Source organism: Brachionichthys hirsutus, unplaced genomic scaffold (genome assembly GCF_040956055.1).
Source record: "Brachionichthys hirsutus isolate HB-005 unplaced genomic scaffold, CSIRO-AGI_Bhir_v1 contig_863, whole genome shotgun sequence".
Lineage (NCBI taxonomy): Eukaryota > Metazoa > Chordata > Actinopteri > Lophiiformes > Brachionichthyidae > Brachionichthys > Brachionichthys hirsutus.
In genome coordinates this window covers 192,254-206,393 of record NW_027180390.1, presented here as the reverse complement: position 1 = coordinate 206,393, position 14,140 = coordinate 192,254, and the positions used below count along the sequence as shown (strand labels likewise).

At 41.1% G+C, this 14,140-nt stretch overlaps 1 protein-coding gene across 1 annotated transcript in view; it reads left to right on the top strand.

The window, feature by feature from the left end:
• LOC137914485 (IgGFc-binding protein-like) overlaps positions 1–13,927 on the top strand; it is a 28,918-nt gene extending 14,991 nt beyond the window's left edge. Inside the window, 19 exon segments of the mRNA XM_068758022.1 lie at positions 55–631; positions 724–1,307; positions 1,433–1,982; positions 2,072–2,670; positions 2,898–3,055; positions 3,203–3,603; positions 3,735–3,931; positions 4,147–4,542; positions 4,698–4,981; positions 5,122–5,399; positions 5,894–6,013; positions 6,199–6,383; positions 6,528–6,688; positions 6,806–7,057; positions 7,207–7,418; positions 7,421–7,464; positions 7,466–7,579; positions 13,452–13,484; positions 13,616–13,927. Coding sequence (XP_068614123.1) covers positions 55–631; positions 724–1,307; positions 1,433–1,982; positions 2,072–2,670; positions 2,898–3,055; positions 3,203–3,603; positions 3,735–3,931; positions 4,147–4,542; positions 4,698–4,981; positions 5,122–5,399; positions 5,894–6,013; positions 6,199–6,383; positions 6,528–6,688; positions 6,806–7,057; positions 7,207–7,418; positions 7,421–7,464; positions 7,466–7,579; positions 13,452–13,484; positions 13,616–13,927 — 5,457 coding nt within the window.
• The last annotated feature ends 213 nt before the right edge of the window (positions 13,928–14,140 follow it).

Here is a 14,140-nt window from a genome sequence, read left to right as displayed (position 1 = left end):
TGATTAGACCAGATATGTCTGTCACTTTTGACATATTTCCTGATGTGTTTACAGGTTAATGGAGAGTTTGCAGCCACCCCATTCTATCTGAACAATGGCACTATCCATGTTTATCAATCTGGATTTTCTATGATCATCAGTACTGACTTTGGCTTAGAGGTAGCTTATGATACAAATTATTATGTCTGGATCAGTCTACCTTTCGTTTACCGGAATGCAACATGTGGCCTGTGTGGAAATTTCAATGGAATCCGTCACGATGACTTCCGAACTCGTCAAGGGGAGATTGTGAGTTCCGATGTGGTTTTTGCAAACAGCTGGCAAGTATTAGGGGATGATGAACCTGGTTGTGAGCCACAGTGCGAAGGTCTGGAATGTGCTGGATGCACGGAGGAACAAGGAACTTTGTATGCCAATGATGACCATTGTGGCATCCTCCAGAATATTTCAGGCCCTTTCTCTGCTTGCCATGCAGTACTTCCCCCAGAGGACTTTGTAGAGAGCTGTATTTTTGATCTGTGTGTAGCAGGAGGTTACCAGCCCATTCTCTGTCAAGCCCTACATGCATATGCAAGTCAGTGTCAAGGAAATGGTGTGCAGCTGCCGAGCTGGAGGAGACCAGGCTTCTGTGGTATGTCTGTCAGTGAAACAACATAGTTTTAGAATCTCCTTTGACCAAAATGATTCCCTGATGTCAAAATCAATGTGTTTTATTTTCTTTAGAAATCAACTGCCCACCCAACAGCCACTTTGAGTCCCAGGGCACAGGTTGTCCAGCTACATGTGTCAATCCAAATTCTACTCAAAATTGCCCCCTCCTTCCCAAGGAGAGCTGCATCTGTGATTCAGGCTACGTCCTGAGTGCCGGGGTTTGCGTCCTTCTCGCCGACTGTGGTTGCATCTTTGAGGGTCGCTACTACAGCTCTGGAGAAACTGTAATACTCGATGATGACTGTGGGAGACAATGCAGCTGCAGCCGTGGTTCCATGACCTGTAGCTCCCATGCTTGTGATCCATTTGAGTCTTGTGGGGTTGCGGAAGGAGTGAGAGGATGCAGACCTAACAGCTTTTCAACATGCTGGATAAGGGGCCCCGGGTCATATCACACATTCGATGGACTATCGTACCAATATCCTGGAGCCTGTGAATTGACTCTTACCAAAGTAATGGGGTTGTCAAGCCACCCACACTTTGTCTTGACGGCAGAAAAGATACCCAGAGGTCAACAAGGTTTTGCACGTTTACTAAGGTTTGAGGCCGGGGGCATACATGTGTCCATTGAGATGGAAAATAGCAGCAGAGTGCATGTAAGTGTTTGAATGTCTGGAGTCCTGTTTTTTATTGCTATTATTATATAATACCCCCCCCCCCCCTGAATATTTAAGTGTGCATACCTTTGTAACTAAAAATAAGAAATTCAATGTCCCTTTAGGTGGATGGTCAGCGGATCAGACTTCCATACAATTCAGCATCCAATCGGATACAAATCTACCACAGCAGCATTCACAGTGTCATCCTTCGAACCTCCTTTGGTGTAACTGTGCAAACAGTTTGGCCTCACTTTATACGCATTACTGCCCCTAGTGTCTACAGTGGCTCATTAGGTGGACTCTGTGGTGATTATAATGGTAACCAAGAAGATGAATTTCGCACACCCAACGGCATCCTGGTAAACAACTCCCAGATCTTTGGGGACAGTTGGCGAGATGGTTCCCTCAATGCACATTGTGTGGAAAGTGGACTTAATTCTACAACAAATAACAATGCAACTGAACACTGTGCTATTCTGAAGTCTCCGACTGGGCCGTTCTCCCAATGTTGGTCCACGGTTGACGCACAACCACATGTTGATGCATGCGTGGAGATCATTAAAGACTCTAGAGACCCAGAATCAACACTTTGTGAGGTCCTACGAGATTATGTCCTAATCTGTCAACAGAAAGGTGTTGCCCTCTCCCACTGGAGGGATGCTACAGGTTGTGGTAAGTAATAAAAAGAAAACTTGTTTTAGATGTGACATAAAAGTATGAAATTACCTTTTTTTTTTACCAACATGATTGTGTTTCTCTAGAACAAATCTGCCCTCTAAACAGCCATTATCAACCTTGCGGAAGCTCTTGTCCTTCTGCCTGCCCCAGTTTGTCGTTCCCCTTCACTTGTGACACTGTGTGCCAGGAGGGTTGCCAGTGTGATGGTGGATTCATCCTAAATGGCAACCAGTGTGTACCGCCAACTAGTTGTGGTTGCTATCACCAAGGGCGTTATTTGCAAAGTGGTGAACAGTTGTGGGATGGAGACGAATGTCAGAGCTTGTGCACATGTGATGGCACTACTGCGACAGTCAGTTGTGTTCCCAGCTCCTGTGGTCCTCAGGAGTCCTGTCGTGTGGTGGAGGGTGAGTATGGCTGCCATCCCAACCCTCATGGCACCTGCTCTGCCTCTGGAGACCCTCACTACCTCACCTTTGATGGAAAGGCTTATGACTTCCAGGGAACCTGTCGTTATGTTCTGGTGACACTTTGTAATAGCACTGAGGGTTCACAGCAATTTTCAGTGGAAGCAAAGAATCAACAAATGAGTGGGCTACCAGTTTCAATCACTGCTGAGGTTTTTGTGAAAGTCTGGGGCCATGAAGTACATATCTCAAGGGAGAAAAGTGGTGTGATTCAAGTAAGTTGTTTCAATTAATGCCTGACTCTTAAGGAATAATTTTAATGTGTTTAAGTGAATCATATAGGAACATTTATTATTTATTGTTATATTTATTATTGTTATATTGTTTTGTTTCCATTTCCAAGTATTCTATATTAATAATTATCCGAAAAAGTATTTTTTTTCAAGACTGCCAGGAGAAAAACATAAAAGATTTTAAGTTGGACACAATATTCTGGTTTTAGGTGAATGGTGAAAACAAAAAATTACCAGTTTTCTTAGATGGAGGTCATGTATCTATCTATGCGAGTGGATCTCGTATATTTGTCAGTGCTGATTTCGGCTTGACTGTCACCTATGATGGATGGAGTACAGTTTTTGTATCTGTACCATCAAATTATAGGTATGTGTCATTCACAAAACCATCTGTTCAAATGCCTTCATGTCAAAAACAATTACACAACTTTACCAAATTGGCTGAAAAGTCAATTAATAATAATCTGTCTGATTCAGTGAAGACACTGCGTGTATTTCTTTATCATCATTACAGAGGACAAACATGTGGCCTTTGTGGAAACTTCAATGGAAACCCTGATGATGAGTACAAGACCCCGTCTGGAATGATCGTCAATACACCAGATGAGTTTGGAACAGCTTGGAAGGTGGCAGACAACGACACCTGCAGTGATGGGTGTGGCTCTTCATGTCCACAATGTACCGATGACCAAACTGCTAGAGCCCAATGTCAAGTCATTCAAGATAATAATGGACCATTCAGCTTCTGCCATGATGTGGTGGATCCAGCTCCATATTTCAATGACTGTGTGTACGACGTTTGTGTGTCTGGAAATGGGGGCCAAGATCTTCTTTGCAGGGCCATTGAGGCGTATGTCAGTGCTTGTCAATCAGCTAATGTTCGAATCTACCCCTGGCGAGACCTCATACCCTGCAGTAAGTCATACATACAATTAAGAATTAAAAAAAAAAAAATAGTCTCTGTTAATCTACTGTCAGCTTCGATGGGCGCTCAGTCTGGTATACTTATGGCTAAAAGTAGTTCCGTTTATTTTTTCACTTGAAAGGACTTGAGTGCCCAGCCAACAGCCATTATAAGCTTTGTGGCACCGACTGTGGACACACCTGTTCCAGCAGCATTGATGCCAGCTGTGAGCAGGTTTGCTCTGAGGGATGTTTCTGTGACGAAGGCTTCCTTCGGAGTGGGACAAGGTGTGTCCCCACGGAAATGTGTGGTTGCCAACATAATGGATTCTACTATGATGTAAGTATGTAGTATAAGTCTATACTTGACCATCAATAGACATGAGATGAAAAGATTTTCATTTTATTTTGATAGAATAGTGATAAATAATCATGTATAGCAATTATTTATCCTGTTAAATTATTCTATGAATGTCCTGCTTTCTCATGTTAAAATGCCAATGTTATATTAACTCTTTTTTGCCTATTTGGTGTGTGTGTACGTGTGTGGTAAAGGCAGGAGAGTCATTCTGGACAGAGGGTTGCTTTCAGCGCTGTGCGTGCCATGCTCCTAATGACTTGCGCTGTTCTGCTGCATCTTGCACGCCTGCACAAGAGTGCATCATCAGAAATGGACAGCTGGGCTGTTTTGATTCACTGTCCACTTGCACTGTGTGGGGGGACCCACACTATATTACCTTTGATGGAATACTGGTTAATTTCCAGGGCACATGTGCTTACACCATTACTGAGAGTGTGAGCCACAGCCCAAGTGAAACCCAGTTTCAGGTAATAGCCACCAATAATCACCGTGGCAACAACCGTGTGTCATTTGTATCAGCTGTGGATATATACCTCTCACGTCCATCAGAGGGCGCTCACATCTGGATTGGACCCAGCAAAAGGACAATGGTAAACCTATGAACACGTTTGTTCAATATAAACTCCCATCTTGTCCTTTAAAAAAAAAAATATTATATTTATTATATTATATCTCTAAATATTTGAAGCAAAAAGAACTTTCTGACCGCTTGTCCATCTCTCTTTCTAATCTCTTATTTTTCCAGGTAAATGGAAGTGAGGTGTCTCTTCCCACCACTGTCGGAACCTTAGCTGTGATAGAAATTGAGGGAAGCAACGTAGTGGTCAATGCCATTGACTTGATTGTCCAGTTTGATGGTCGAAGTATTTTATTGGTCAGAGTGGAACAAAACCGTGAAAACAGAGTCACAGGAATGTGTGGAAACTTTAACCACAACCCCACGGATGACAAAGTTTTCCCCAATGGCACAGCAGCACAAACTGACATTGACTTTGGACATAGCTGGAAGGCCTCCACAAGTCTGCCAGGGTGAGCTGTTAGAAAAGCTATTCATATATAATCAGAATATGGGATGGATGTTTATATATAATTTTGCTTATATATAAATGTTTTTTTTACATTTTTATATATCAAATTATATTGAAGCATATATGGTGTGATTTTTCCAGATGTGGATCCACAGATGAAGAGATAGGAGATGGGTTGGACGACTGTCACTTTTTGGCTGAATACTCTGAGCTCTGCAGCGTCATCACCAACACTAGTGGTCCTTTCAGGGCTTGTCATGCGCACTCTGACCCGCGGCCATTTTTCAGCTCCTGTGTCTATGATCTCTGCCATTATACAACAGCCAATGGCATCCTGTGTTCTGCTGTCTCAGCTTATGAGAGAACCTGCTCAGTCTTGGGGTTGAACATCCCTGAGTGGCGCTTGGCATTGAAGTGTGGTATGTTTGCACTCGGATAATGGACAGCCACTTAACCAATAATATATTAGGTACAGGCAGCACTGTGGCACAGTGGGTAGCGCTGTTGCTTCACAGGAAAAAGGTTCTGGATTTGATTCCTTTCTGTATGAACATAGAGTTTGCATGTTCTCCCTGTGTCTGTGTGGGCTCGCACCTGGTTCTCTGACTTCCTCCCAACTCCACAAACATGTAAATTAAGTGAATTTCTTGATCCTAAATTGTTCGTAGGTGTGAGTATAAGCATTAGTAGTTGTCTGTCTTTTTGTGTGGCCCTGCAATGAACTGGCGTCTCATCTGGGGTGTATCCCACATCTTGCCCATAGTCAGCTGGGATATCCTCCAGCATAGCCCGTAACTCGTATGTCAGAAAAGCAACCGAAGATGAATTAATAAATATTAGGTACTGAGTTTTTTTTGGGTTTTCATTTCAAATCTCTATATTAATCTGTTTCCCACCATTTTTTTTTAAATAGCTGAGTCAGATCCCTGTGAAGAGCTGGACTGCACAGACTTTGAGTGGTGCGGTGAGCAAGACGGAGTTTACGGCTGCTTCTGTGATGAGTTCCACCATCGACGCAACAATGAGACATATGGTGAGGGCTGCTTCTCGTAACACACTGCACAAAGCAAAGATAAAGATGGTAAACATAACTTTAAAAGAGAAGTGCAATGCTTTTCCCATTTAAAATAATCTCCCTCATTTTGTGGTTTCATTACCTTTTCCATTTACACGCATTTTAACGTATCATGTTGTCACTCTTACGTTTCTCCTTCACAGACTCATCGATCACTTGCGTCAGTAGTTCAGGCACCATGTCTTTGTCACGCTGCCAGCTTTTTGAAGCAGGCTTCCATTCTAGTGTCCTCCATCTCCGGGATGCCTCTTGCAATGGGACGGTCCAGGACGGACGGCTGCTCTTCCATTTTAACAATGACGACCAGCTGTGTGGGACGGTTCTGAGGGTACGGTCAGTGCATCTGATGAAAAGTCTGAGGAACGCTAACGTTAAGCTCTTCAGTGCACTGCTTCATTTGACTCAGTCTAAAGCTTATTGATTCAAAGCATGTTTAAGGCTATACTAACAAGTTATCGCCTTACTTTCATAGAGCAATGGGACCCATTTCATTTATGAGAACACCATTCAGGCAGATGTGGACCCTCATGATGACATCATCACTCGTGAGAAGAGCATCCGCCTGCACTTCTCCTGTGAATACCCTCTGTCTCAAGCGCTATCCATGGATGTGGGCATCAATCCTGTTGAAAGGTGCTAACCTCAACCCAGTCTCATTTGCATATTTCTTATTATGTTTCACGTCACTGAAATTCTGGTGGTTAAATTACTAAAAACCCATTATTATTATTTCTCTCTTAATTTTGTTAGTATTGTGAAGAAGAATCTTCCATCTGGCCAAGGTCGTTATCATTTGAGGATGATCCCATACGAGGACAGCGAGTTCCGCTTCCCAATGACCAGAAAAAGGAACGTAGAAATGGAATTGGATGAGAGGATGTATATCGAGGTGCAAACAAAAGGAGTTGATGAAAGGCAGATTGCCACTGTTCTGGATTCATGCTGGGCAACACCTTTCAATGACGCCAGCCATCCGGTGCACTGGGACCTCATCATTGCAGAGTAAAGCAATTTGACCTTGTGATAAGACAATGATTACCTCAAGTCCCACTCATTCTGCTATATGCATATGAAGTAATCCCAGAGTTACTTCATTTGTACAGGGTTTCTTTCATCTCAAATTATAATTTATAACATTACCTGTCTTCCAGGTGTCCTAATCCAGAAGATGGTACCGTAGAAATGGTTCAGAATGGCGTCTCCACTGTGGCTCGTTTCTCATTCAGTATGTTTGCCTTTATCAATTATACATCCATCTACCTGCACTGCAAGGTCCACCTCTGTCTTTTCAGCCACACCAGCTGTGCAGCTGTAAGTACTACTTGTGTATATTTGTAGCGGGGGGGAACTACCTACACTTTTAAAATGATTGCTGTAATTCCCTTTGGGTAAAAGCTATAGCTGATAACTTTTAATGTTGTTTCCTTCAGCATTGCTATCCGGGTTATAACATAAGAATGACAAGGGATATTTACATTTCGGACACTGAAGCCATCTCACTGGGACCGCTTTTCGTGCCATCAGGTAAATAATAATTATTTTTTCATAGTAGTGGATTATGAGAAATCCTAACATTGAATAAAAAGCATTATTTAGGGTAACGGAGCACATCATTCATTGATTGATTGATTGCTTGATTTACATTATCATCATTACATCCTATTGTGGTTGTTTTCTAGAATACGAAAGGATCAAAACGAGCAGTGCGCCATCAGCGCAGTTGATATCTGTGGTGACGGTGCTCGTCAGTTTGCTGACTTCCAAAGCTCTGTCCTAGAGGCATCAAAGAAGAGAATCAGTAAATGAATGAGCATATAAATATCACTCCACAACAAATGAATAATAATAATAATAAAAACACTGTCTATTGATTTAAAATTGAACTTGTATTTCCCTGCTGTGATCTGTTTAAAGGAAGAATGAGACACGTGCATTGCGTTGTTGTAGGCCTGAAAATGATCCACCATCTTGAGAAATGCCTTCTGTAAATTGCTCCTGATTTTTGCTCCTCCAATACCATCAAACGTCAAACTGGTGAAGGATGTTGTAGTTTTTCTCTACAACACTAGAGGACAGCATGAGCTCAATATCAATATATATATATTGTTTCATCCTCCAGGTTTTTACTGCATTCTTTTCATAACTGCTGAATCAATATTTTATGTGGTGTAAACATTGATGTAAAGCCAAAAATTCTAAACTGATAAACTATTGATCCTACAGAATGTGTTTTCAACTTGTACTATTGTCTGAACTGTAGAATTTTTGAGGATTCCACTGCTGATCGTCTTTCTTATAAATAATGTTCTAATTTTTTCTCAATAAATATAGATTCTAATCAAAGTTAATTCATGACATTATAATTGCATGCAAGAGTCTAAAAACACATGGAAGAAAATTTAAACAGCACAGATACCGTGTGTCTCATGATGTAACTAAGCTCCTCCAACAGTTTACCACTAGGGGGGTAATCCTGAGTCTTATGCGTCCTTTGCAGGCTTTCAAAGTCAATCTTTGAACACATATACTAGAACACATATACATTTGATAATTCACAATGGAGCCAGTATATGTAACACATTTTTTTAACAAATATCAATTTTTAAGAAAAACTCATATACAGCTAATTTAATGTCATGCCCAAGCTCTGAAGCAAACTTCCAAATATACGGTAATATATTCCAAATATTAAGACAATCCAGCATTAGTATAAAGTTTGTTGCTTAGTAAATATATGCATAGATTCATTACTATTCATCATTAAAAATGAAGTTACCCAGTATACCCAGTCCTTTGGCAAACCTATTGAGACCTAGCACTCAGTAGCAAAAATTCAACCTCACGGTGGCACTAGAGGAGAGGAAAATAAAAGCCTAATTGTCACAAAACATGATATGCATGTCTGTCGAAAATTCACTTTCAATAAGTCGCTACACACATTGTACTGGTAACAAAAAAGGAGTACATATTGGAAGCAATATTAAAATTTTCATGGACCCCCCCGTGCAACTTTCTATAGACAAAAAACAAACAAACGTAATGTCATTTATTCCATTCAGTAATGATGCAGGTGGGCTCGTATGTTGTCATCTGGGTCATCCTTTTCCTCATCTTGAATACTCATCCCTCTAATTCAGACACTGAACTGTTTTAAGAAGAGCTGTGACTTGGCGAGGGAGTTTGCTGCCAGGAGTTAAGAAAGAGAATAAAGAGAAGGAAATATGAATGACAGCTTGTTGACTTTTACAAGATGCTGAGGGCTTGGTGTGCTAAATTGGATTTCCTCAAGAAGTCCCCTGTGGGTTGTGTTGGAGGGGTCAAGAATGGTCCCATCTGATTTTTGACCTCTCCTATTTCCTTCATGTCAGCATGAGTGACCACAATGCTCTGCAGCATAATTACATACGAACCTGAGAACCTTTTCCATTACAGAGGAATAGAGGATGTCTATGAAGCAAATTCAGTTAACTGACACTCAGCTTGAGTGATTAAAAAAATAGCTGATTATTGAATACAATTGGTTTATGAGTAAACATTTTTTTTTAATTCACATTTTACACTTACAGATGTACAGGGTCTCACATAACATTTGTAATGCCACCTGCCCCCCCCCCCCCTCCCCCCCCCATTTGCAGTTCACGTTCCATAGTTATGGTTGCAGGGTTTTCATCCTGACTTCAGACCTCAGATGTGCTAAAGCTAATTCATTTTGGCTGCAGGAATTTGTTCCCATAGAATTTACATTGCAAACTCCAAACTGACTTTTTTGTAAATATTCTCATTTACTAATATTATACTAAGTAATATATAATATATAAAATATCTGGAACAAAGACTAGAAACAGAAATAGCTTTGTCCATCAGTAATAAATTCCATCTACCAGCATCTTTAAACTCAATAATTAAGATTTTTTTTCCCTGGTTTGTTTAATCAAAGAATCAAAGTGTAAAAACAAATCATGCAAGTATAATTATTTGAATAGGGCCAGGCTTTCTCTTTCTCCCTAGATCCATTTTTTTGTGATGCATGTTTCTGGCAACAGCTCTATATTTACGATGTGGACATAAGAGTAACACCGATCTTCTTAAGGAACTCAGCAAAACAGAGTGGTAATGTTCCTTTAAAATTCCAAAGGCTCTTGTTGCATTAACAAAACTTATATCGGTGCTTAGTGAGAAAAATCAGAATCTCATCTCATTTGGTAAAACCAGATTATATGTCCTTTTCAATTTACTTGAAATGCTTTTAGCTAATTTGCCTACACACTCTAATTAAGTTTATCCCAAGAGTTAGATGGTTGATGGATAGAGTGATGAACTGGACAAAGGATAGTGACAACCCTCCGCCTTTCCTTATTCACCATGCTCTCCTTAATCCACCATCAAAACATCACTCTCTCCAACAGTGACCATGGGCTGTTTATCGACTGGCGTCTTCTTCCTGTTTGTGGTACTAAGAGGCTGAAATTAGATCTGTATCACGGAGGATTTGAGATAAATTGGGCAGCAGATCGGTCCTAATTCAATTTTTCCTTGTTTTTTGAGGGAGAGAAAAAAGAATAGTTGTCAAGATGCAGCCAACAGAATAATACAAGACAGCCAAGGACAAGGATGAGGTGAACGTAGATGCGTTGTAGTTGTGTGTGCTAAAATTAGTGAATATTACAAATTCCTGCATGTATTTTGGTGACACAACATATTAAGCATTCATGAAGGTCACATATGCAGTCCGAATAACTCAATATTTCCACGATTGCAAATGTTTGGTGTCGTCTACCTTTGGTCCACGCTGCATAGTGCAATCATTAGCTGCATCACCGTTGCTCCCCCCAGGTTGACCCAAATGGCCATGATCAACAGGGGTAATCAGCCGCTCCCATTACAACTCCCAGGGGAGGGGGCTTTGCTCCTTAGCTTCTTTGTATGGTCAGGAGTCGGGGTGTGGATCTCAGTCTTTTCACAATCCCACTTTGATCTGACTCCGATCCCTGACAACTGATACTGTAGCTGAACCCGAGACTTGGTGCGGCCTCTGTAGAAATCTGGAATGGGAAGAGGAGAATGGGAATAAGAAGAGCAGGGCTGAATGCCAAAGTATCTGTTGTTTTGTGTGCCAGACAGGCATTATGACCATCTTGTTTAAACTCAGCCTCAGAGGTCAAAGAGGAGGGTAAACTCCAGATGCTTGGCGACTTCCATCTTTTCACTTGCGTGCAAATAAATATATATATCATATGTCATATATATCATTTTGCCATGATAGTGATATGACCTTTATATGTGTATGATGAAAGAAGGTCATTAAGGTGTTAGATACTGGAGAGAATAGACAGAATACACCAGATGACATGCACAACTTCTTTGATTGATTGATTGATTTATTTATTCAATACAGTGGAAAGAAACTAGGAATGTCCGTTTTTGGGATTCTTGACTCTGGTTCGTCATATTTAGGACCTTCTAACTGTCATATCCTTAAGTAGTTCATCTGTTAGAGTAACGGTGTGCATGTTCCTCAGTTGTAATATAAGTTCCATTTAAAACTGAGTAATTAATGCCAAAAATGTTACATCATGATGACTCCATGAGCATATAGGGAAGCGAGTGCTTATTGAGAGAGAGAGAGAGAAAGCAGCACAATGCGTTCCATACCTCTAAGATGTTTTCGTGAAAACTCTTACTTAACACAGTATGAAACTCTTTATTGCAAAAGAAGAAGAAGAAAAGAAGCAGGGATGAAATATCAAAACCCACAGGCCTTTTCTTTTTCTTAAATGTCGAGCTAGATGTGGGAAAGGTCCATGTCATACACGAGAGCTGTATTATTTTTCTGAAGAACAATAATCTGCTCCTTTGTCCTTTTCCACATCCACAGTGCAACATTACATCACTCCTTTATTTAGCGACCGTATCAATATGACATCATGACCATCACTCTACACCTTCAGTCACCGCAGAGAAGGCTGGCTGGGATGAAACTCAAGTATATTGTATGCAACGCACTACATCAATGTTTGTCCTTGGAAGCATTCAGAAGGCTAATAAGATTTCATTAAATTAAATGTGAGGACAGTTTCCTCTGTGATCTATGCTGAATTTGGGAAGTGGTACTTGATACTTTTAAAGTATTGATCAAAATCACACATCACCATGTAGAATTGAAACATCTCCTGTCAACAAGACCTGCATTCATATCTGTCTGCTTTTACTCACAGGCAATAACTACAAGTCTTCTTTGGCCCAAGGCAGCCAGCTAGCACTTTGTGTTGTTGGAGAATTGACATGACATGTGGGGTCAGTTGGTTTCACTGGCTCACCTGTCAGAGGAAAGGAAATCAAAGGAAGGGAGCATGCACGAAATGTTTGCATGTATGAATGAGCAAGTTATTATTTTGAACGCCGTGCTGCAACCTGGTTAACTGTTGGAGTGAGGAATGGTTGGATTTGTTCTCCTAAAACCGGCGGATTCAAAGAATTTCTTGCCCTGACTTCAGAGTGGCTGATGACACAGATTACGTTTATGTGCCATACACCTGGTTACCAGACAGTATACATAAATAGAAACAGGGAACATGGGAGGTTTCACTTCAAATACAATTAAACCACCAGCATTTTAATGGTATTTCCCTCTTGAACCACCCTCAGACAAGCAAATAAACGCTTTCCTGTTCACCACAAAGCCACAGGCTGGAATTCCTCACCAATTACAAACTTTTTACAGATGTGGGTATTGTATAAATTTTCATCATTCTGTCGCTTTCCGCTAAACACATTCATCATAGCGGAAAATGGAATCATTACATGAGATTAAAGCTCTCTGAGGCACAATCCCTTCATTAAGTTTTAATCACCTACTTCAAAGCAGCAGACATTTCAGTCAGCAAAGACATTGCTTCTGAGGAATGCATTAACTGCTTGATTGATTTCATTCATCAAAATGTAGACTCCATTTTAATTTCTGTTTCTCACATTTGTTCAGTTGACACAGGAAGAAACAGGAGTTAAAGGAAAAGTTTTTTTCTTTCAGGAAGGAATAGGAGCGATGCTCTCAATCATCCGGAGAAGACAGGATAGAGGAAGGAATTGTATAACAGTCTGATGTGGATGGAGGTGAAAAATGTCTCTATTATCAGACTAATAGAATTTCCTTTGGCCCCAGAGGGAGGCAGAATGGACTCTCCCTCCTTCCCACTTGGCCTCTTCATCCAGCCATTTGCCCTGGCCAGAGATATAATTTCATCACTCTTCACTTAATTGTATGCAGTGCTGGCGGAGCCTCACTCTCTCTGTTCCAGAAAACAGAGACATGTAGGGAAGAAGGAGGACGAAGAGCACAATGCTAGAACAGAGTGGGAAACCACACTTCACGTGACAGGTTTATGTGTTCCCTTCACAGAATGAGTGTAAACACAGCGGAAAAGACTGGGAGGTAACTGAGTGTATCATGCAGGACTGATTTGCAATTAAAGAAAATATCTGTATCTGACTCAGTTAGCTGGAGCTACAGGACGGAAAATATAACATTTCATGTAGACACTTTTTGTTCACTTTTGATTTGAGGGCTATAAAAATCTGGAAGTACACATAGACAAACTGGACTGGGCTCAGAACACTGACGCCCTTTATAAGAAAGGCCAGAGCCGCCTCTATTTCCTGAGGAGGCTCAGGTCTCTCATCATCTGCCCGACGATGCTGAGGATGTTCTATGAGTCTGTGGTGTCTTGTGCCATCCTGTTTGCTGTAGTGTGCTGGGGCAGCAGACTTAGGGTCGCAGACTCAAAGACACTCAATAAGGTCATCGGTAAGGCAGGTGATGTTGTAGGGGTGAAGCTGGACTCCTTAGAGACAGTGATGGAGAGAAGGATGCTTTAGAAACTGAGAAGCATCTTGAACAACAACACCCACCCCGCTCCATGAGCTCCTGGTACAACGAAGGAGCACACGGACATTTAATAATGGTGCGTTATCATGTGAACTGTGCAGCAGGGATGAATATTCACTGTTATAAAAAAAAACATTTTCCTCCACCCACCTATATTTAAACTGCGTGATTACTACCTTGCCTGTTTTCTCTTCCTTATTTAC